General features: G+C 41.8%; 1 protein-coding gene across 1 annotated transcript in view; it reads right to left on the bottom strand.

The window, feature by feature from the left end:
• VPS36 (vacuolar protein sorting 36 homolog) overlaps positions 1–18,983 on the bottom strand; it is a 40,615-nt gene extending 21,632 nt beyond the window's left edge. Inside the window, exons 1-5 of the mRNA XM_007521573.3 lie at positions 18,662–18,983; positions 11,234–11,302; positions 5,773–5,843; positions 2,956–3,070; positions 515–604 (exon numbers count right to left, since the gene is read on the bottom strand). Coding sequence (XP_007521635.1) covers positions 515–604; positions 2,956–3,070; positions 5,773–5,843; positions 11,234–11,302; positions 18,662–18,757 — 441 coding nt within the window. The 5' untranslated portion in view covers positions 18,758–18,983. The remainder of the gene's footprint in view (positions 1–514; positions 605–2,955; positions 3,071–5,772; positions 5,844–11,233; positions 11,303–18,661) is intronic.
• Between the last annotated feature and the right edge of the window lie 6,490 nt (positions 18,984–25,473).

Here is a 25,473-nt window from a genome sequence, read left to right as displayed (position 1 = left end):
ATACACTTGAGTGTCTGTTCCAAGGGTATTGTCTATCTGCTCAAATGCCACACCGATTACAAGACAGAAATGTAGTGAATGGAATCTAATTTAAACTAGCCCAAGCATGACTCTAACAGTCATGTCTTTTCCCCCAAATGTTTACTGACTACAGAGCACTTAAATCAGGGTCTATGAAAAAGAAAAAAAAAAAAAATCTTAACGTCATTATTTTGTTTCTAGTTAATTCTATAGTTTCAGAAGCAACTTTTGTAATAAAGATGCATGTGGAGAAGGAGGAAAGGGCATGAGATGGAGGGCTCCAGGGTCCAAGTGTATGAGGGTTGAAAAGGAGCTAAGTTGAAGGAGAGTGTTTTGCAGACATCTACCACAGGGGGATGAGGTGCTATACCTGTGTGTCAACAACTGTAATGTAAACCATTAACCCCCACCCCCAATAAAGTAGGAAAAAAAAAGTCAAAGATGCACATAGACATGATAGTTGGATAAAGAAACAGTATTTTTTTTTAAATACCTGAGGTCCTCTATTTGTTTGTAAAGACTGGGAAACTGGCACATTCTCCCATCTTCTCTGCGTCATTTCCTCTGACAACCGCCTGTAAAACTATTATGCACATAGAAATGCTTTAAATGAGTCCGTTAGGCTGTGGTGTCCTTGCACAAGTCACTATTTAATATTTCTCTAGCTGTGAAGTTTGTTCATTACTTTGCAGCAAGCTTAGAATCTGCAGAGACATCAAAGGTAACCAAAGGAAGCTCTTTTTTTGAATGAACTTCAGAAACCACAAAGGGGTGGGGGGTAGGGAGAAGGAACTGGCCTTCTATATCCAGTGAGCTATTCTCAACAAAGAGATGAGTGACAATGAAATAAATAGATTTACTTTAAACAACCCTCCATTTGTGGATTGTTTTCAGTCTATAGGAAACAGACACAGTGCCAAGAAAAACATACTCCCATTATCCATAAAGGAAGTAGAAAATAACTTGCTCAGTTAAAAGCTAAAGCCAGGAATTGGCCAAATCATGCCTATTGTCACAGGAAAATCAACTACATTTTTCAATTTCAGTGTGTCACTTTCAACTGCATCTAGTCACTTATCTGCTTAATGCCCATTGTATGACATGCTATTAGAAATATAAAGGGTAGGGGAGATAGTATAATAGTTATGCAAAAAGACTTTTTTTTGCCTCCAGGGTTATTATTTATACATTTTAAAATATTTATTTATTCCCTGTTGTTGTCCTTGTTGTTTTATTGTTATAGTTATTGCTGAATAGGACAGAGAGAAATGGAGAGAGGAGGGGAAGACAAGAGGAGGAGAGAAAGATAGACACCTGCAGACCTACTTCACTGCCTGTGAAGCAAACCTCCTATAGGTGGGGAGCCAGGGGCTCAAAGCCTCCAGGGTTATTGCTGGGGCTCAGTGCCTGCACCATTAATCCACTGCTCCTGGAGGCCATTTTTCCCCCCTTTTGTTGCCCTTGTTGTTGTAGTCTTGTGGTTATTATTGTTATTGCTGAAGTTGTTTGTTGTTGGATAGGACAGAGAAAAATGGAGAGAGATGGGGAAGACAGAGAGGGGGAGAGAAAGATAAGACACCTGTGGACCTGCTTCACTGCCTGTGAAGCGACTCCCCTACAGGTGGGGAGTTGGGGGCTCGAACCGGGATCCCTACACCGGTCTCTGCACTTTGCACCATGTGCGCTCGGAACCCGCTGAGCCATTGCCCGACCCCTGCAGAAAGACTCTTATGCCTGAGACTTTGTAGTCCCAAGTCCAACCCCCACACCACCATAAGCCAGAGCTACATAGTGCTCTGATAAAAATAATTATATATATATGGATATATATACATATATATGTATATATATCACATAATTTATAGTATCAATGAGAAAGTAAACACATACTTATAAATGTCTTAATATTTATACAGCAACTTGTCAGTCCAAATGTATCAGGGGGCCGGGTGGTAGCACACCTGGTTAAGCATACATGCTACTGGGAGTCGGGCTGTAGTGCAGCGGGCTAAGCGCAGGTGGCGCAAAGCACAAGGACCGGCATAAGGATCCCGGTTCGAACCCCGGCTCCCCACCTGCAGGGGAGTCGCTTCACAGGCGGTGAAGCAGTTCTGCAGGTGTCTGTCTATCTTTCTCTCCTCCTCTCTGTCTTCCCCTCCCTCTCTCCATTTCTCTCTGTCCTATCCAACAACGACAACAACAATAATAACTACAACAATAAAACAACAAGGGCAACAAAAGGGAATAAATAAATAAAATAAATATTAAAAAAAAAAAAAGCATACATGCTACCATACACAAGGAACCAGGTTCGAGCCCCTACTCCCCACATTCAGGTGACCACTTGTGAAGCAAGTACTGCAAGTGTTTCTCTCCCTTTCTATCCCTCCCTCTTAGTTTCTCTCTGTCTTATCAGATAAGGGGGGGGGGTGGATCGGTGGATTTGTTATGCAGGCACCAAGTTCCAGTGACAATCTTAGGTGGCAATAAAGACGTTACCAAATATATCAAATCTTATTTTATTGAATAAGTACATAAGTGATTATATTTGTATAGAATCTCTCAAGAGAGATTGCTCTGTTTAAGTTGGTGAGCTTTCAGATATGAGGTAGTTTGATATTTTACTCCATTGTATTTGTTCTCTGATCCAAACTATTCCACTGAAAACACTATCAGCAGCCTGAAAGCATAACTGAGCATATTTCCAGCCTCTGCTCTTCCCATCTGACTACGCCATCCTGCTTCCTGTTTTCACTGAAATCTAAACTTCATATTCTCCACTGATAAGGCTTAACATACCATAGAGATGTCATCGTAAACATCGGGTGAGACCTGGTATGTTATGCAGTGCCGTCTTTCCCCACATTAACAAAGATAAAAACGAATGTAATCTAAACACAGTTCTCGTCGAATTTTATTCACCAGGAAACCTACCTCAATCTGGCCATGCTCTTTGAAGGACAGCTTGATGTAGGAGTTCTTGCTATTCTGGAACGGACCCGGCTCTTTGTTAGGAGGGGCTGGATAAAGATGAACCACTATTTTGGCACTAAAGAAAGTGAAGATCATATCAGTACTGCCTTTAGAAAAAAAAAAATCACTAATTCCACCCCCATAACTTTTAATATAACCAGACCACTTTCAACATGCATGGAGAGACAAAGAACACCCTAAAAGATGTCCCTCTGAAAACTTGTCCTTAGTTCGGTGTTAATGAATTTTTCAAAAAATATCTTTACTCTGGGGCTGGGGAGACAGCATATGGAGTATATAAAAGCCCTTGAAGCTTGAGGCTCTGACATCCCAGGCTCAATCTCCAGCACCACCATAAGCCAGAACTGAGCAGGGCTCACCCCCTGTATTGTTCCCTCTGTATTAATTCTTTCTCATTAAAATAACATAAATAAAAACACTCTTTTTAAAATACATATCTACTTAAAACAATAATTTATGAATCAAAAAGTCCAAGTTAGCAGCTCAATAGATAGAAAATATGGTTTTAGTAAATAATAATAACAATAATAAAAACTATAAAATTTGGGGTGGTTTATGACTTTGGTTTTCAACTAGGCATTTCTATCTATAAAGTAATCCTCAGAAGCCAGGATTTTATTATAACTCCATCCAAAACTAATATTCTGCAGAGTCGTTTTTGGAAAATGTCATTTGGTTAACAACCTGATCTAAAAAGATAGCCAAAAGCAAAAACAATTCCCAAAATGCTGCTGCTCTAAGAACATAAACTACCCTTCTCTTCATAACTGCTATCATCAGTACTATTAAAAGACCACTGCGGGAGTTTGGTGGTATCGCAGCGGGTTAAGCGCATGAGGCGCAAAGCACAAGGACCAGTGTAAGAATCCCAGTTCAAGCCCCCAGCTCCACACCTGCAGGGGAGTCGCTTCACAGGTAGTGAAGCAGGTCTGCAGGTGTCTATCTTTCTCTCCCCATCTCTGTCTTCCCCTCTCTCCATTTCTCTCTGTCCTATCCAACAACAATGACATCATCAAAACAACAATAATAACTACAACAACAATGTAAAACAACAAGGGCAACAAAAAGGGAAAATAAATAAATTTTTAAAAAAGACCACTGTATTCGTGTAGCTGTACTTCTCTTCTTTCCCCAACCTACTCAATCTCATGTAAATGTTAGCAGAGCTGAAGACTTAAGAGTTAAAATATCGGGCAAACGCTAGAAGAAGAAGAAAGTTAAAATATCTAAGCTATCTAACTTAATGCTTTTTTTTAGAACCATATTATAGAGTGAATGACATGTTACTCAATTAGACCCATATTGTTGCCTCAATATCATTGTTATGATCAAAACATTTTATGTGTGGACCATTACGTGACTCAAAATGAACACTCTGGTTCATAAACTGGGCTCAGCATTATAAGGACTCTTTCTAAGAAATTTTTTTAATTATCTTTACTGGACAGAGACAGCCAGAAATCAAGAGGGAAGGGGGGATAGAGAGGGAGAGACACAGAGAGACACCTGCAGCACTGCTTCACCACTCGTGAAGTTTTCCCCCCGTAGGTGGAGACCAGGGACTCGAACCTGGGTACTTGCACATTGTAGCATGTGCGCTCAACCAGGTGCACCCTCATCCAGCCCCTAGGACTCTTTTTAACATTCATTCATTAAGAGAGGAATGAGGAGAGGGAGAGGGAGAGGGAGAGGAAAAATGAATCAGATAATCACTCTGGCATATGTGATGCCCAAGACTGAATTTGGGACTTCATGTTTTAGAGTCCAAAGCTGTAACCACTATACCACTTACCAGGTCACTGTAAGATTCATTCCATTAGTGAATATCTTTTAAGTGAGGAGAGCAAATAAAGTACACACGCAGAATCACTGAACTGTCAGCAACAAAACCACTATGATTGAAGTAAGGTGATTATATAATCTGCTAAACTAAAAAAAAAAACAAAAAACAAAAAAACACCTAAACTCTATGACCAGGGTCTGTCAAAAGAAACCCAGCAAGAAACTAAAAGATTCTGATACAAAGTGAAATTTAACAATCCCAAGGTAAGGGGAAAGTAATATAGCTTACATAAGAGGGTACTTACTTTACTATGCACACATCCCAGGTTCAAGGCCACTATGGCACTGACGTTCAGGGATGTATAGCCTTTCCCTCTCTCTCTGTCTTTTTTTCTAAAATACTAGCCAGGATTGGTGAGGCCCTGGCAATAACAACAAAGAAAAGAAAAAGAAAAAAAAAAAAGGAAAAATAAAAGCTCAAAGTAAAAGATGCATAATTCATTTGTATGTACATATCTATGATAGAGGTATATATTATATATATATATATATATATATATATATATATATATATATATATATATTTAGATAATAGAATGATAGAGTGAGGAAGAGATGGAGATAGAGATAGTAAAGAGAAAGCTCATGAGACTTCCCCTTTCATGATATTCTTACATAGTGGCCAGGGGCTTGAACTTGAGTCCCTATGCATGGTAAAAGGTGTGTTCTTCAGGGTGAGCTATCTCCTGGCCCTAGGCAATACCTTCTGTAGTGAAATCCTGACCAACAATCTTATGTATAAATTTCCCAACAATCATTAGATTCATTCCCATATATGCAGTGATGGCACAGCAATAAATCAAGTAAGTTAATAATAACACCAGAAAAAAAAAAAGAAAAACTAATAAATAATAATAATAACACCGAAAGTGGAAGCACTTTTTGAATAAGGACGGTAGTGTTATACAGACCTACCTTTTCCCAATCCCAGCTGCCTGCTCTTCAATGAACACAACCAGGGAAAGGGGAATGGCCATGCAGCACTCCTAAGAGGAAATCAACAGAAAACTCATCAGAAACCCTGGCTTTATATCATTTACTAAAGTGCCATATACCTTTAAGGTGATTAGTAGTAAAACCAATAAAATACTATAATGCCATTCTATCCCTTAAATATGCTTTAGGGGGGAAAAAAAATCAAATACAAGCAGTAGTAGTTTGGTGGCATTTTGCTGAATAGAAGAACAAAAGTCTGAAAAATGACCAGAGTCTCTACACATACAAAAGGTGAAACTGGTGGTCCAGGAGCTGGTGCAGTGAATAAAGCATTGGACTCTCAAGCATGAGGTCCTTAGTTCAGTAACTGGCAGCACATGTACTAGAGTCATGTCTGGTTCTTTTTCTCTCTCTCTTTTCCTAACTTTTCTTTCTTTTTAAATTTTTTATTATTTTTATTTATTTATTAGATAGAGATAGCCAGAAATTGAGAGGGGAGGGGGAGATACAGTAGGGGAGATACAGAGGGAGAGATACAGACACCTACAACACTGCTTCACCACTCACAAAGCTTACCCCCTACAAGTGGGGACTGGGTACTCTAACCCAGGTCCTCGTGTATTGTGATACATACACTCAACCAGGTGCACCCCCCTCCTCCTATATGGTCCATAAATAAATAAATAAAACATTTAAAAAAACAAACAAAAAAGAGAACAAAAGATGAAACTAGATTACTATCTCACACCGTCATTTAAGCTCCAAATGGATTAAAGACTAGGGTGTCACACCCAGAGTACATTGAAGAAAATAGAAACACTCCATGCTATTGGTGCAGAGAGGTTTTCAGTGATCTGACATCATGGGCAAGGGAAATAAGAGTAAACAAATGGAGTTGTATCAGACCTAAAGCTTCTGCCTAGCAAAGGAAGCCATCAGGAAAGCTAAATCATCCTGTTAAATGGGAGAGAATATTTGTACTGCATATATCTGGCAAAGGGCTGGCTAGAATTCACAGAAATAATTCACAAAACTCTACAACAACAATAAGAACCCAACAGTCTTGTCAAAAAGTAGGGAGAAGAACTGAACAGACATTTCATTCAAGGTGATATAAAGATGGCCAATGGGCACAGGAAAAGATGCTCAATGTCACTTGTTATCAGGGAAAGGCAAATCAAAATAACAAAGAGATCACTGCCTCACACCCATGAGAATGGCCTCTCTTTAAAGGCCAGAAACAACAAGTGCTGGCAAAGCTGTGGAAAAATCAAAACCTCGGACACTGGTGGTGGGAATGTAAACTGATCCAGACCCTCTGGAAAAAAAATGTAAAGGCTTCTCAGAAAACTAACTAAGAATTACCATATGACTTAGAAATTCCACTCCTAGGGCTGGGCAGTGGTACACCCAATTGAGTACACATGTTATAATGTGCAAGGATCCAGGTTCAAGCCCCCAGCCCCACCTGCAGTGCTGCAGGTATCTCTCTTCCTGTGTCCCTCTTGATTTTTCTTTTTGTTAATGGATAATAAAACAAAATTTTTTAAAAATGTTGTTAAAAAGAAGAAATTTCACTTTTAGGTATGTCTCCAAAGAAAACAAAACACTAATCCAAAACAGTATCTGCACATCTGTGTTCATTATAGTGCAACAAACAATCACCAAATGTTAGCCAGCCCAAATGCCCAGTGACAAATGAAATGGATTGAGTGTTGTGGTATTAATACACAGTAGAGTGTTCCACAACTGAAAAAAGATGAAATCTTTCCCTTTGCTACAACATAAATGTAACTGAAGGGGACCGTGCTACCTGAAATAACTCAGGAGTGTCGGGAAATTGTGAGGATGTGGTTGAGCTTGGCAGGGCTTGACTTGAGGGGACATCCATCCTGTCAGTCTCTCTCTCTCTACTGAGAGGTCCAGCAAGGAGGGACAAACCCCCCCCAAGGTTTACCTCGTCTTACCAGACTCTGTGCCTCACAAAGCACCCTGCATTCCTGATACTATGGCTTGCTCCCTTATTATCTGCATAATCATTTTGCCTGAAAGATCCCCACCCATTCCATTGCTTTGCTTTATCTTTTCTATCCTCAAGACCCACCCTGCCTGCAGGGTACTATTATTAATCCTACCAACTAAAACCCTCGCAACAGTTGCTAAGGAAGTTCCTACCTTTCCCAGACCTTTTGCCTTTCTCCACCCCTTTCCAAATCATGTCAAGCCATTTTCATTTCCGACTTGTCACTTCCGGGTCTGACTCTTAAAAGCCTTGGCTCTCTGACCAATAAAGAATTGAATTACCCCGCCATGAGCTCTGTTCCTGAGTCATCTGTCTCATGTTGCTGAGTGAGTAGCAACCCCAACTGGCTCCAGTCACAGTCTCTCCAACCCAGAGAGTATGCACCCAGGAAGAGGCACCCCTACACTAGCCTGGCAAGGAGGAGGGCAAATACTGGATGATCTCATTTACATGTGGGGTATAACAAACTAAGCAACAGGGCAGACAAAACCAAAGGAAAATGTCCCCAAACTCTGTGGAACTGAGGTCACCAATGGGGGAGAGAAGGTTGTAAGGGAGAGAGACGCTGGTAGAGGGACATTAGTGGTGGACACAGTGTAGTGGCACATATCATGGACATGGGTGAAACTGTACCTCTGAAGGGCACAGTCATGTAAATCAATGTTGTCTTGATTTTAAAAAATCTGAAAAAAGAAAATATTGCTATAGTTTCCCTTTATTAATAATTTTCACTTAAAATTATGGGATAGTTCTGAGGATTTCATGTAAAAGGTGTGGCATGTACTAGGTCTTAGGATTTCAAAATGAGCTTATCCTATGATAATAAAAAAAAAAAAAAAATCAGGGACCGGATGGTGGTGCACCTGGTTGAGCGTACATGTTACAGTGCTCAAGGACCCGGGTTTGAGCCCCCGGCCCCCACATGCAAGGGGAAAGCTTCCCTAGTAGTGAAGCAGGGCTGCAGGTGTCTCTCTCCCTTCCTATCACCCCCTTCCCTCCCAATTTCTAGCTGTCTCTACCCAATAAACAAATAAAGATAATTTAAAAAAAAATCATACTAAGAGTAATAAAAATGTGTTTGGACCAGAGAGATAACACAAAATAGGCACCAAACTTTCATGCCTAAGGCTCCAGAGGAACTAAATCCAATCACTGACACCACCATATGGTAGAGTTAAGCAGTGTTCTGGTCTTTTTTTTTTTTATGGGTCACAAATACTTATTTTATTTATTTCATATGAGGTAGAAAGAGAGCTTCACAGGAGAGAGAAGCCAGAGCAACACCCCAGTGTATGGGGCACCAGAGATCAAACCACAAACCTCAAGCATGCAAATTCTGAATTCTTCCAGTTGAGCTATTTGCCTGGCTGCAATCTCACATTTTTATTTATCACTTTTTTTTAATTGCCACTAGGGTTATTGCTGCCACTGCTCCCAGTGGCTACTATTTTATTATTATTTTTTTTTAATTGATAGGACAGAGAAATTGAGAATGTGAGGGGAGGTAGAGAAACACCTGCAGCACTGCTTCCCTCCTGTAGGTGGGACCCTGGATTGAAGATCCCACCAATGTGTCCTGGAGCTCAGCTTCCCCAGAGACCCACCCTACTAGGGAAAGAGAGAGGCAGACTGGGAGTATGGACTGACCAGTCAACGCCCATGTTCAGCGGGGAAGCAATTACAGAAGCCAGACCTTCTACCTTCTGCAACCCTCAACGACCCTGGGTCCATACTCCCAGAGAGATAGAGAATGGGAAAGCTATCAGGGGAGGGGGTGGGATATGGAGATTGGGTGGTGGGAATTGTGTGGAGTTGTACCCCTCCTACCCTATGGTTTTGTTAATTAATCCTTTCTTAAAAAAAAAAAAAAAAAAAAAGAACATGGGGCAGGGAACAGATGTTGGCACACCCAGATTGAGTGCACATATTACCATGCACAGGGACCCAGGTTCATGCCCTCGTGTTCTGGTCTCTTATCTGAAAACAAAATCTTTTTTTTTTTAATTTTTTTTTAATATTTATTTTATATATTTATTCCTTTTTGTTGCTCTTGTTGTTTTATTGTTGTAGTTATTATTGTTGTTGTCGTTGTTGGATAGGACAGAGAGAAATGGAGAGAGGGAGGGGAAGACAGAGAGGAGGAGAGAAAGATAGACACCTGCAGACCTGCTTCACCACCTATGAAGCGACTCCCCTGCAGGTGGGGAGCCGGGGTTGGAACAGGGATCCTTATGCCGGTCCTTGTGCTTTGCGCCACCTGCGCTTAGCCCGCTGCACTACAGCCCGACTCCCCAAAACAAAATCTTTTAAAAATAAAATAAACATATAATTTAAAAATAACTATATGGCCATACTCTGATTAAAAGGTACCCATCCCTCCAAAAAAGGTTTCCTTCTGAATATACAAACATACACACATACTTTTAAAAGAATTAAGCAAATAACCATTCTAAGACTTGCATTGACAACAAAGATAACATTTCCACAAAGGGGGCAAAAACTGCTTCTTTGGAAGGCAAAGACAAACAAAAAAGTCTGAAGTTATGGGACATATACCCCATGGAATACTATTTTACAATTTAAAGAAGATGGTACCATTGTTGTCTAAAAGGTCATGGTAGGACAGGGGAGATAGCATAATGGATATACAAACAGACTCTTATGCCTGAGGCTCCAAAATCCCAGATTCAATCCCCTATACCACCATAAGCCAGCACTGAACAGTGCTCTGGTGTTTCTCTCTGTCTCTCTCTTTCTGCATCTCTCTCATAAATAAATAAATAAAATATTAAAAAACAAAGGTCATGGTATAATATAGAGCTTAGGTGTGGAATTAAAATGTCAGAGGTAAAGGAGGCAGAGTTAGGAAAATAATGAAAAAGAAGTTAACTTTACTGGGAACATTAAAATTTACACTTACATTTAAGCAAAAAGCCACTTGAAATAAAGATACCAGCTTTATACACATAACTTACTTTGTCTCCCCATCATGAAGGGAGGAGGGACTCCTCTTCCTGAGTGACTCAGAGGCAGTTCCCAATCTTGAGGTGAAAGCATGCACCCGACAGCAGTCTCCGCCCCCTGATTCTCAACAAAGGAGAACAGGTTGTTTTGTGATGTTCTTTTCTAAGGACCTCTGACAATTAGTGGGAGAATCCTTCATGTGTATGGGATCTGCATACATGCATGTGTATAGCGGTAACATCTGAGCAATTCTTAAAAACGGGAATCACCAAGCTCTTTATTCAAGAGCTACAGACTCTGCTAGAGGCAACTGACGGCCAACACTGAATTTCTCTGTGTATGAATTAGAGAGCTCATATGGAACACCTGACATTCTAAAAAGGAAATTATATTGCAGCAAAAAAAAAAAAAAACCTAGAAAAGATGCAAAAAAAAAAAAAAGTGGTATCTTACATGATTTTTCTGATCTCTCCAAATGAGCCGGTGTGTACTAAGAAGGAGGGTGCCAGCATCAAATTTGATCTAGAAAGATAAAACCATCACAGTTTATCAATAATTTGTTATTTACTGTGACCCAGATTTTCTTCTTCTTGAGTGACACAGGAGTAAGTCAATCATATAGAGTATCATTTTACAATCAGACTTAACTCAAAGGAGAAGTGATATTATGCACTTTATAAGTTTATGTTATCTATTTACTATTTAGCTTTGTGAAAGTGAAGGAAAAGGTGGCATTCAATTTCATGGTTCTGGTTCTCTTGCTCATCAACCAATCAGCAAATCTTTTAAGAAAAAGAAAATAGGCTGTAATTCATTAGAGAAGTGGGCAAAAACAAACAAAAAAGAAAACAAAACAAAAAAAACCAGCAAGTACACACACACACACACACACTCACACACACAAAACAACAACCCTAGCAGTGGCACAGACATACATTAACGGGCGCCCACGAAGCTGGAGTTCATCTAATAGAGTGCACACTTTACCTTGTGAGAGGACCTGCGTGAGAAACTTAACAAGCAGTGGAGCAGGTACCTCTCATTCTGTCTCTGTCTCTCACCCTCTATCTTAAAAAACAAGCCTGGGGGGGGGGTATATGGCAGTAGTGCAGTAGATTAAGCGCATGGACCACCGTATAAGGATCATGGTTTAAGGCCCCCAGCTCCCCACCTGCAGGAGGTCACTTCACAAGCAGTGAAGCAGGTCTGCAGGCGTTTATCTTTCTCTTCCCCTCTCTGTTTTCCCCTCCTCTCTCCATCCCTCTCTGTCCTATCCAACAACAGCAGCAGCAGCGGCAGCAATAACAACAACAATAATAACCACAGCAATGATAAACAACAAGGGCAACAAAAAGGGAAAAAATAGCTTCCAGGATCCAGCAGTGCATTTGTCCTGGAGGCAAAAAAAAAAAAAAAGGCTAATGGAGATGTGGAGCCCCAATCATAACCCTGGTGGCAAAAAACAAAACACCACAAAGTCACAAAGGACTCTTTTTCATCTATGAGATAGCTGAGCTCCCCAATACAGAGTCTGATTTACACTGTACTGTCTTGGAGAAATAAGCTTGCACAAACTGCTAGAGGGTTAACCTCTGTGGAGGGCAATTTATTAATCGCTATCAAAGATACAAATACACATGTCCTTTGACCCAATATTAGCACCCCTAGGGATATGTATATGTATATACATATACATATATATATACATATATTATTATAGATTGTAACAAGTGACAAACAGTCAGAGTGGGAAGTATTACGAGAACACAACTGAAGCTTCCTTCAATGGGGTGGGAGCCAGGCTCGAACCTGGGCCATACACATGGCAAAGCTGATGCACTATCCAAGTGAGCTATTTCATGAGCCCCATCACTTCTTAGAATTTATCCCACAGGTAAATCCACATGTATGTTGATAAATACCTAGATGAACCTAGTTTGCTACTCATTGCTGTTTGTTAGAAGCAAAAGTTGGGAAGAGATTCCAGTGTCCATCAAGGGGCAAGGGGTGGCTCACCCTGTCGGGCACGTGCTTTGTTGTGCCCAAGGCTGGCACCACACAACAGTCCCCATGCTGAGGAAGTATCAGTACTTTTGGTGGCTCTCTTAGTGGCTGTCTCTGTCTCGCTTTGAAATCAAAAGTATACAAAAATCAGCCTAGGAGCAGTTAAATTTCAGGTTTGAGACCCATGGTACCATAAAAAGAGAAAAATGAAAAAGAAAAAAAAAAAGAATATCCATCAGGAGGTAGATTAGTTTCACAATGAGTATGCAGTCGTTGAAAAGAATGGAGGGACTGAGCTGGTGAGACAGCATAATGATTATGCAAAAGACTTTTATGCCTGTGGTACCCAGGTCCCAGGTTCAAGCCCCAGTACCCCCATGTGGTGCAGAGTTGAGCAGTCCTCTGGTCTTTCTGAATCTCTGTCTCAACAAAAAAAATAAAATAAAATAAGTAAAAAAGAATGAAGGGACTCTGTGAACTTATCATATGTGATAAAATCTTGTCTAATATTTTTTTTTTTGTACCAGAGCACTGATCAACAATGGCTTATAGTGGTGCAGGGAAGTTGAACCTGGAACTTCAGAGTCTCAGGCATGAAAGTTTTTTTGCATAACCATTATATTATCTCTTCCACCCTTGTCTAATAATTTTTAAAGTTAATTTTTAGTCTTATTTAATTATATGTAATGCTGCAATGTATTTAAATTAACTTTTGTTAGACCATACCTACACAGAAATATTTTTAAAGTCCTTGCATAATAATCAACATTTTTGACATGAAGTAAAAAAAAAAAAAAACATATTCCAAGAGTAAGAAATAACTATGCTTATATTTTCATATTTGTATTAAACTATATAGTTAGGAAACTTTACTGGCATGTGACCACTGAGCCATTTAATTTAAATATACCCTGTTACAAGTTAGTCCATTCCAACTCAAGAGAACCATGTTTTCATGTGAACAAGAAGTGAAATCTAGTGGTGGCACAGTGGATAAAGCACTGTACTCTCTAGCATGAGGTCCTGAGCACATGTACCAGAGTCATGTCTGGTTCTTTCTCTCTCTCCTATCTTTCTCATAAATAAAAAAATCTTAAAAAAAAAAAAAAAAAAGAAGTCAAATCTACTCTTGACTTTAACTCAGATGTTCTGCTTAACCTAGTATATGCACAACCAAATAGTTGGGTTTAAGATACTTTTTTTTTAGGGAGGTGCACCTGGTTGAGCACACAGGTTACTATGGCCCCCATCTGCAGAGGGGAAGCTTCATGAGAGATGAAGCAGGGATGCAGGCATCTTTCTCTCTATATTCCTCTCTATGTCCCCTCCCCCTCTCAATTTCTCTCCACCCTATCACATTAAAAGAAATAAATCTCTTTTGTTTGCCAGTGAGTAAGATCTCCCTTTTCCACATTTTATCAGTTGAAAGTATCAATTGATGCTACATTATAGACTAGCAGTTCTGTTGAAGGAAACTGCAGGTCAGCTTACTGGAACATGGATGTGGGTTTTAAGGTGAAATCAGGTGGGCTGGGAAGTGGTGCGGTAGATAGGTTGGTGGATTTTCAAACATGAGATCCTGAGTTCAATCCCCATTGTGGTATGTGCAGAGTGATTTTCTATTCCCTATCATTAGTAAGTAAATAGATCTTTAATAGAAAAATAAAGCTGAAGCTCGAATGTGTTCCATTATTTTCTTAATTAACAATGTGCAAATGTAAAATGTTGCTGTTCTAAGTGAAGATGTTGTGCAATAGTTCCCTTTGGGGATTTCAAGGGATTATGTGCTACAACTCAATAGACAAGTTCAGGCTGGCAGGCGTCTATCACTCAGCCAGAGCAGTTCTCACTCCCGAAACCTCACTTTAGACCTTGCTGAATGCACTCTTACCTTGCTTTAAAAAAATTAATCAGATTCTGTTAAAGCCCAAAGCCCCAGATTTGATCCCCTGCAATGCATATGGCCAGAACCATGCTCTGGATTTCCTCTCTCATTAACTAAATAAGCCATATATATATATATATATATATATATATATTTAGTTAATATATATATGGCTAGGGAGACAGCATAATAGTTATGCAAAAGATTCTCATGCCTGAGGCTCTGAGGTCCCAGGTTCAACTGCCCATACCACCATAAGCCACAGCTGAGTAGTGCTCTGGTCTCCCTCTGTATCTTTTCTTTCTCTCTCATTAAAATAAAACAACTAAAATCTTTAAAAGAGAGAGAGAGAATTAAATCACTCATAGCAGTATGTGTACTCTTAAATGTACATAAATATTACAAATGATTGTGTGTATATGTAAAACTATAAAATATCATGGTCTCCTTTTTACTAAATAATAAAATCTTTAATCAAAAAGAGACACATGATATTTAAAGCTTTATAACTTGCTCTTTCCAGTCAGTATTCTTCCCCTAGAAATGCTTCCCATTTAATTCAATTAACCAGTTTTTACAGTGCTGGGGAGGCAGTTCAGCAGCAATGCACTGGGCTTCCACGACTAAGGCCCCAAGCTCAGATCCTAGCACTGAATACAGAGCTGAGCAATGCTCTGGCCTCTCTTATGTCTGCCTACTCTGTCCTTCTCTCATAAAAAGTACATACATCTTAACCTGGTTAAGTACATGCATTGCTTTGCACAATGACCCAAGTTCAAGTCCCTGGTCCCCACCTGCAGGGGGAAAGCTTCACGAATGGTGAAGAAGTGCTGCAGATGTCTGCCTCTCTCCCTCTCTGTTTCCCCCTCCTCTCTCAATTTCTATCCAGTAATAAATAAATAAAAACTTAAATATAATATTTAAAAAGTTAATCCCTGCTGTGGACATTCAGAGTGCTTCCAATTTTCCCATATACATAATGATATGTGTGTGTGTGTATAAAACAACACTGAGATAAGCATTCTCATTTTTAAAATTCCTATGCCTCTTTAGGTCCTCCCAGGGCAAATCCCTAAAAGGTAAATAGCTCACACATGGCGCAAAGCGCAAGGACCAGCATTAAAGATCCTGGTTCGAGCTTCCGGCTCCCCACCTGCAGGGGAGTCACTTCATAGGCGGTGAGGCAGGTCCGCAGGTGTCTGTCTTTCTCTCCCTCTCTCTGCCTTCCCCTCCTCCATTTCTCTCTGTCCTATCCAACAACAACAACAACTACTACTACTACTACTACTACTACTACTACAATAAAACAACAAGGGCAACAAAAGGGAATAAATATTTTTTTTAAAAAGGTAAATAGCTAAATGAGAGAAAATAGGTATTCTCTCAATCTCACTGGGGGTGCTGCCAACCTGCCCCTTCACCCACTAGGACTCTCCTTACATTCCTTTTTCAAGTTAGCTGAGGCTATAGAAGTTTCCGTTAATGAAAACAAATGACCTGTCTACACTACTTATGAAAACAGCACATTATGTGGTTGAGATGAGCCCAGGAAGCCTGTGCCTGTGTAGACAAGCAAGCACACATTTACTCACAGGAGGCACTGGGCAGGTCTGTGAAATAGCTTACTTGGAGAGTGCACTGCTTTGCCGTGCATGACCCAGCACTGAGCCCGGCCCCTACTGCCATGAAGTAAGTTTCTGTGCTGTGGACTCTTTCTGCCTGTTTTCTCTGTCTCTATTAGGAGTGGGAGAGAGAGAAAGAGAGATTCTCTCTGGGCAGCAGGGAGAGTAGAGCCCACTGGTTTGGAGTACTTGCTCCCCCAGCTACCAATTGTGTGACTTGGGGCAGGGGACAATTTGCTCAAGTGCCAGGTGAGGACCTGGGACTTTGGAGGGACAGCCTGGCCTGGCATTGGTGCCAGCTGTATTGGAAAATCAGTGGCACAGTGAACACAGACATCACGGACCCTGGATGTAGTAATGCCTTTCTCCTCACAGCTCCTACTGTGGGTCTCAGGAAGAGCTTACATTCTTTCTCTTTCTTTGGATTTATTTATTTATTTATTTATTTTTCTCATCTCTCCAAATTAGCTGGGATGTTCTAAGAAGGAGGGTGCCAGCATCAGATTTGATCTAGAAAGACACGCTCATCAGAGTATAACAATAGCACATCATTCACTGTGGCCCGGATTTTCTTCTTCTTGACTGACACAGTAATAAACTGACCATGTTGAGTATCATTTTACGATTGGACGGAACACAAAGGAGAAATGATATTATGCACTTTATAAGTTATGTTTACTATTTAGTCTTGTTAAAGTGATTCTGACTGTCTTTTACTTCTACTCAAAAACAGTGTAACAACCACAAGCAACTATAACATAGTACAGTTACGAACTATAATCCATTTATTTATGTATTCTAAACACACACACACCAGAGCACTGCACAGCTTGCTGCGGATTAAACCTAGGACCCTGGATGCTCAGGCACATTAACACTGTGCTCTAACAAGCTGAACTATTCTTCCTGGTTCCACCAAGGCATTTTGTCCACAAGTGCTGTTTGCTCACTATGTGAAACACTCACCTCACATGCCCATTAGAGGACGACATGAGACACAGGGAGAAGCTCCTGGCACATAGTTGGTGCTTTGATATTCAGGTTTAAAGATGTGGATTTTACACCAGAAGATGTGAAGATGAGTGAGGGACACTTTCATAGTTGCTGTCCTCTAGGAGAATCTGGCTAAGGTGTATAAAGCAAAAATATATTTCAAAGGAAAAGCCAATATTTGATTTAATAATGGATTTCCATGTGTAATGCCAAGTGTGTGTGTGTGTGTGTGTGTGTTTTAAATATATGTTAGTTGTGGTTATGTCCCAGCCAAGGTGTTCCTAATTTGTCTTCTGGAATTAGACAGAACTACAGGGCCCACTGTTCTGAAAAAGCATAACTTCCAGAAAGGAGAGGCTTTGCTGGAGTTTTTGAAGCCTGCTCACTTTGTCAGAATTCGGTTCTAAGAATGGAGACATCATTAAGTCTTCTGAAGGAAGGGTGGACTATTATATTCCTATTCAAAACTGTCTCAAAAGAGTAACACAAATTTGGGCTGGGAGATTGCTCACCAGATAGGGTACATGCCTGGCTGTGTCTGAGGTCCCAGGTGCGAGCACTGGGAGCCCCATAGGAGCACTGTAAACAGCAGCTTCATGGATGGTGAAGCAGTACTCTAATGTCTCTCCTCACTTTCTCTCTCAGAAATAAAAGAATAACAAAAATAAGACTAGGGAGTTCGCTCAAAGGTGATATGGTCCATTCAAACCCATGTAACGACTGGGACTCAATGATGGAAGCAACGCAGCACAAGGAAGCCAACCCCAGGTGAGGCGGAGCACCTGGATCCCAGGACGAGTGGCTGTGACTCTGGCCTCCAAACCAGGAAGAATAGACTTTCTCCACCAGGAAGAGCCAGCGGACAAGGAAGTCAAGCAAAAGCGCAGAAGGAAGTTCTGCTACCAAAACACCAGGAAGGAGAGTCTGCAAGTGCAAAGTGACAATTGGAAAAGCCGGTGAATGGAGGGCGTCTCCACATCTCCTGCGGACTTCAGCTTATTGTCCATTGCCCTGAGCACTGATGTGCAAATGCTAAAGCGCGGTGCAAAGTCTGCAGCGAGCAAAGGGTCTGACGTTCTAACAAAAACCAACCCTCTCAGAGCGAATAATGGTTGTGCAAAAGACACACACACACACAGGTGAATAATGGCTGTGCAAAAGACAGACAGACACACGCGCGCGCACACACGCCCGCCCTCCAGGAGGCAGTGCGCGGGGCAGCAGAGTCGGGCGACCGGCTCGCAGGGCAGAGGCAGCGTCGCGGTCCCCCCGCCGGGAGGCGGCCCGAGAGAGAGAGAGGCGGGTGCGCGGGGCTGGAGGCCCGCCGGCCGGCTGCGCGGCCCCTCGGAGGCGGGCGTGAGCGGGCGGCCGCCCTACCTTCTCCTCGCCGTCGTAGATGCGCACCCCGCGCTGCTGGATCACCAGAGTCTCGTTGATCTCCAGGAGGCCGCTGGTCCACACGAACCGGTCCATGGCCGCCAGTCCGCGCTGCGGCTCCAGCGGCTGCTCCGGGGCGGCGAACCCAGCGCCAAGCAGCCTGCGGCGCCCCCTGGTGGCGGGCGGGGACGGAGACGGGCTACGAGGAAGGGAGAGTCGCTAGGCCCCCGCCCCGGCACCTGGAGAGTGGCGTCGCTGGAGGGCGAGGAGGCGGGCTTGGAGCGCCCTCTGGTGGTCAGTCCGCCAAGGGCCTGGCCTCAATGTACATTCCATTTCGATTCAATCCCAGACTTTAAAAAAAAAAAAAAAAATTATTTATTCCCTTTTGTTGCCCTGGTTGTTTTATTGTTGCAGTTATTATTGTTGTTGTTAGTGATGTCGTCGTTGTTGGATAGAACAGAAAGTAGTCAAGAGAGGAGGAGAAGACAGAGAGGGGGAGAGAAAGACTCCTGCAGCGCCTCCTGTGTTTTAGTTTGCACTGTAAATAGAGCATCTCTATTTGTATTTCTGCAACTGATACACTTTTCCTTCTAGGATTATTCTCTCAACATGTCTTCCCAACATAAAATAACTGCCACAGAGAGCTTGAACAAGGGGCAGGAAGGTAGCTCACCTGGAAGAGTGCGTGAGAACACACATTTGAGCCCTCCACCCACCCCCCACCACCACATGGGAGCACTATGCAAAGGGGAAGCTTTGCAAGCAGTGGATTTTACTGTGATGTCTCCCCTTCTCTCTGTGTCATTCTCCTTCTCTGCCTCTCACCCTCTATGGGGACGGGGGGAGAATGAAAGAAAGAATCCACAGGATGACAAAGAATAATGCAGGCACAGATTCCCAGCTAGGCCCTGGCAGAAAAGGAGGAGAAGGGAATGAGGGGGAGCAAGCAAGGGGGAAAGGGAGAAAAAAGGTAGAAAGAGAGCTGGACCACATTTTTAAAAGTCTGCTTTCAACAGGGCGCAACACCACCCCACCTCTGTATTTCTATTTTTATTTACTTTTTTTTTCTTTATAGCTATGAGGATTGTTGCTGGGGCTCAGTCCTTGAACTATGAATCTACTGCTTCTGGTGGTTATTATTTTTATTCTTTTTTGTTGGATAGGGACAAAGAGAAATTGAGAGGGGAGGAGGACAGAGAATGAGAGAAAAAGGGGGCCCAATAGTGGCACACTGGGTTAAGCACACATAGTACCAAATGCAAGGACCTACTCAAGGATTGTGGTTGGAGCCCCTGCTCCCCATCTGCAGGGGAAACTCACAAGCGGTAAAGCAGGTCTGCAAGTGTCTATCTCCCCTCCCCCTCTCAATTTCTCTCTGTCCTGTGAAAAGTGTATATATATATATATATATATATATCCACTGAAGCGGCAGATTCATAGTAGTGGCTGGAAGTAAGAGTGAGAGACCTGCAGCACTGCTTCACCACTTGTGAAGCTAACCCTTGGCAGAGAGAGCCTGATGGGGACCAGGCATTAGCCTGATCCAGGCACATGATAAGGTGTGCACTCAACGGAATGGGCCACTGCCCAACTCGTTTATTTATTTATTTTATTTTTAACACTAGCTTAGTTTATTGTCCCTAATTAAAAAAAATAATTCTTAGGAATAGATGAATTTTATTTGACATATTAAAAGCCTTACCCCCCCAAAAAAAAAAAACCTAACAATAATTTCTTTCCTTCCTTTCTCTCCTTGAAGTTTATCTATTTGGGTATAAATTACATAACAAAGAACTAACTAGTGGCCTGGTGGAAGACCACCTGATTTGCAAGCATGAGGTCCCAAGTTCAATTCCTGAAATCACAGAGGCCAGAGTAATGCTCTGGGTTAATCTTTCTATCAAATAAATAAATAAATAGATAAATAAATAAATAAAATTTCAATTTTTATATATGTGATCTGATGCAGTTTTTTAAATTTTTATTTATAAAAAGGAAACGCTGACAAATAGGATAAGAGAGGTACAACTCCACACAGTTCCCACCACCAGAACTCTGTATCCCATCTCCTCCCCTGATAGCTTTCCTATTCTTTATCCCTCTGGGAGCATGGACCACCCAGGGTCATTATGGGGTGCAGATGGTGGAAGGTCTGGTTTCTGTAATTGCTTCCCCGCTGAACATGAGCATTGACAGGTCGATCTATACACCCAGCCTGTCTCTCTTTCTCCCTAGTGGGGCGGGGCTCTGGGGAAGCAGGGTTCCAGGACACATTGGTGGCATCCTCTGCCCAGGAAAGTCCAGTTAGCATCATGGTAGCATCTGGAACCTGGTGGGTGAAAAGAGTTAAAATATAAAGCCAAACAAATGTTGACTAATCATGAACCTAAAGGCTAGAATACTGCAGATGAAGATTTGGGGGTAGATAGTTAGTAGGCCTATTTTAGTTATATTCCAAAGGGCCTGTGACTATACTTTTTTTTTTCCCTGAACCTGACATCTAATATACAGGTGGATTGAATTTATTGTCTGGGGAGATGATGTCATGGCTGGAAAAAGGACCAGAAAGCCAGATCAGAGAAGAGAGTAGCTCCCAAATATGGAGAAAGTTATATAAATATTGTTGACTGTAAACCATTCTACTCATTCTACTCTACCCTAACCCTAACTGTAATTCCTACTCGTGACCACAGAATGTAAGCTCAGATCTACAGGGATGCAGAGGTCACATAGGCTTCTACACTGAATATGGGCCCCAGATTAGATCAAATCGATGGGGTTTACAGTCAACAATATTTATACACCTTTCCCATATTTGGGAGCTTTTTTTTTTTAACTAGAGCACAGTTGAGCTCTGGTTTATGGTGGGGGGGTATTGAACTTGGGGTTTTGGAGCCTTAGGCATGAGAATCTTTTATAACCATTATACTATCTATCCCTACCCCCTCACTGGTTTCTATTGTGCTAACATTGTAGTTAAAAATCCTTGACAGGGATCCAATAAATAAATGTAATAAATTTTTAAAAAATCCTTGAAAGGGACAAAAAAATGATGCTGAACTATACATTAAGTTAGATCTACTAACTTAGAGGAAAATTCTCATCTAGTTCAAATAAAGTCCTTCAGGAAAACTATACCTAATAATGTAAAATTCAATCTTAAAAATATAATTGTTTTAAAATATACCTTAATATAGATCAGAAGATAGCTAACACAGTAGGATGTGTGCCTTGCCATGTGTGTCACTAGGTTTTGAACATGATACCACATGAGAGTGCCATGGCAAGGGGGAAAGTCTGGTGCTATGGTGTGTCTCTGTCTCTGTCTCTCTCTTGTCTCCAGAGTTATCATTGGTGCTCAGTGTCTGTACAATGACACCATGACTCTGGGAAGTCCCTTCTTCCTTCCCTCCCTTTCTTTCTTCTTTTCTTTCTTTCTTTCTCTTTTTTAAATTAATTAATTAATTTATAAAATGGGAACACTGACAAGACCACAGGATAAGAGGGGTACAATTCCCACCACCAGAACTCTGTATCCCATTCCCATCCCCTGACAGCTTTCCTATTCTTTAATCCAGGGTCATTATGGGGTGCAGAAGGTGAAGGTCTGGCTTCTGCAATTGCTTCCCCACTGAATATGGGCGATGGCAGGTTGATCCATATTCCTAGTCTGTTTCTCTCTTTCCCTAGTGTGATAGGGATCTGGGGAGGTGGAGCTCCACTACACATTGGTGGGGCTGTCTGTCCAGGGAAGTCAGGTTGGCATCATGATAGCATCTGGAACCTGGTGGCTGAAAAAGAGTGAAGATATAAGGCAGAACAAATTGTTGACTAATCATGAACCTAAAGACAAGAATATTGCAGATGAAGATTTGGTGTCTCTGTTTTGGAAAAAGTTAGTAGGTTTATTTTAGGTATATTCTAAGGGGCCCATGATTATACTAGTTTTTGTCTGAGCATGACTTCTGACATACAGGTGACCTAAGTTATTGTCTGGGGAGATGGTGTCATAGTTGGAAAAAAGGGCTAGAAAGCTGGCTCAGGGAAGAGAGTAGCTCCCAAATATGGGAAAAGCATGTAAATATTGCTAACTGTAAACCCCATCTATTTGATCTGAGGCCCACAGTCAGCAAAGGAACCTATGTAACCTCTGCATACTTGTAGGTCTGGGCTCACATTCTGTGGTTATGGCTAGGAACATTCCAGGCTGCACTAATTTAGGACACTTCATCCTTGGGTAGTAGGTAGAGTATGTTGTTCAACTCCCTTCGGAGAATGGAACATTCCCTACCCAGATAATGTTGGTATGCTTCTAATTCTGCTTCTAAAACCCCTTCTGTTTCATTGGTTTAATCCCCCCTGCTTAACACTGTATTCTGTTTACATAACCACTGTTAACTAAGCACCACCCTGCCTGCAAGGCATTGGTTTAATCCTGCTGGTTCATACTCTCTTTTTGCTCTTCCCCCTCTCCTTGTCACACCCTGATTTCCACCAATCTTTTTTCGCTCCACCCTCTCTACGTCACATCCTGTTTCCACCCTACTTAGCAAGTATATATATAAGGACAGGATTGTGATTAGAGATAGCTTGGCTTAGATTGTGCTGCGTTCCACATGAATAAAGACTGAACTGCTTACCACTCAGCCATGAGTCTCTGGTCGACTCTCTCTCCCGCCCATGATGCTAGCCTGGCAAGCTAATATGCAGTTATTGTCTGGGAAGATGGTGTCATAGTTGGAAAAAGGAAGACAGTAGCTTCCAAATATGGGGAAAGTATTAAATATCATTAACAGTCCCTACTATTGTTGATCCACATTGAGGGCAAGGTCCTATGGGGCCCACAAAGAGGTCCATTATGTTATTCCTGATGAAAATGACCAGTGACAGTGGTGAGAGGAATCCACTAGAGGTCTAGGCCCACCATGTCTGTGTGGGAATCTCAGGACTCCCTGACCAGGGCCCAAGCTGATGGGGTAGCCTGATAGTGACTAAAGAGTCATCATTAAAGTATGCCAGTCTCTTGCCCTTATTCAACTTTTGCAGTCTTTTAAAAAAATATTTATTCCCTTTTGTTGCCTTATTGTTGTAGTTATTATTGTTGGATAGGACAGAGAGAAATGGAGAGAGGAGGGGAGGAAAGAGAGGGGTAGAAAAAGATAGACACCTGCAGACCTGCTTCACTGCCTGTGAAGCGACTCCCCTGCAGGTGGGGAGCCAGGGGCTCGAACTGGGATCCTTAGGCTGTTCCTCGCATTTTGTGCCACCTGTCTGCAAGGGTAAACTTTTGAAATGTAATGTGCTTTAATTTATTATTATGCAGAGGAATAATACAATATTTCTTATAACTTTGAAATGGTTTCAGATTATAACATTTTTTAATAGAAAGGTCTTAGTCACACCAAATGCTATCAGAACATTTTTGCCTTTTAAATACTATGTTTGCTTTTCTTTACCCTAAGCAGCATGATTTTGAAAAAAAAAAAAAAGTGCCATTTTTCTTTAATTGACAAATTCATTGACAAGTTTGGGAAATTTTTAGCCAGTTCTACAGCTACCATGTGTCTGACCTAGGTCTGTTCCAAGCAAATTATCTCCAAGGATGTGGTGAAGCATAAACATTTAAACCAGCAGATCTACATTTAAAATATCAGCTCCTATCTTCCCTTAGGGTGTGTGACCATAGAGAAGTTACTTAGTTGAATCTTGCCTTTCTGAAGAGTAAAGCTGAATAACCCCTTCTAGTTATTTTTTTCCTCTTCCCTCTCCTCTCCTCTCCTCTCCTCTCCTCTCCTCTCCTCCCCTCCCCTCCCCTCCCCTCCCCTCCCCTCCCCTCCCCTCCCCTCCCCTCCCCTCCCCTCCCCTCCCCTCCCCTCTTCTCCCCTCTTCTCCCCTCCTCTCCTCTCCTCTCCTCTCCTCTCCTCTCCTCTCCTCTCCTCTCCTCTCCTCTCCTCTCCTCTCCTCTCCTCTCCTCTCCTCTCCTCTCCTCTCCTCTCCTCTCCTCTCCTCTCTTCTCTTCTCTTCTCTTCTCTTCTCTTCTCTTCTCTTCTCTTCTCTTTTCCCAGAGCTGAGCTGTGCTCTGGAAAAAGAAAAGAAAAAGAAAAGCTATGGTAGTGCTGGGGACCGAGCCTGGGATCTCTGGTGCCTCAGTCATGAAAGTCTTTTTGCATAACCATTATGCTCCCTAGCCCCAAGAATGGGTATATTGCTCCAGCTGATTTTCAGAATCTTTCCCATAGGGATTTAGATTTAAAATAGAAAAATAGCAGGGAGTTGGGCGGTAGCGCAGCGGGTTAAGCGCACGTGGCCCAAAGCACAAGGACCCGTTAGTATTCTGGTTCAAGCCCCCGGCTCCCCACCTGCAGGGGAGTTGTTTCACAGTTGGTGAAGCAGGTCTGCAGGTGTCTCTCTGTCTCCCTTCCTCTCCATCTCCCCCTTCTCTCTCAATTTCTCTCTGTCTCTATCCAATAACAAATAAAAAAATAAAAAAATAGAGAAATAGCTTTGTCTAGGTAGTTAGGCCTGAAATAATGTAAATAGGAGGTAATGGTTTAAGAAAGTTGGTGAACAAATGTCACCAGTCAGCAAAGTGAACAATGATGTAACTATCCAAAGAAAAGTAGAGTGACAGGAAGAGGCTCAGTGGTGGAGTATGTGAGATTATATCCCTATAATCTTATAATCTGCAAAGCATTTAAAAAAAAAGACTTCTGGCTTTTTTTTTCAGGCTCTCAGGTGAACATCCACATGTTTTCTTTTCTTTTCCTTTTTTCTATCAGGGTTATCACTGGGGCTTGTTGCCAGCAGTATGA

This window comes from Erinaceus europaeus, chromosome 7 (assembly GCF_950295315.1).
Source record: "Erinaceus europaeus chromosome 7, mEriEur2.1, whole genome shotgun sequence".
NCBI classification, from domain to species: Eukaryota; Metazoa; Chordata; class Mammalia; order Eulipotyphla; family Erinaceidae; genus Erinaceus; species Erinaceus europaeus.
This window is presented reverse-complemented; position numbering and strand designations above follow the sequence as displayed.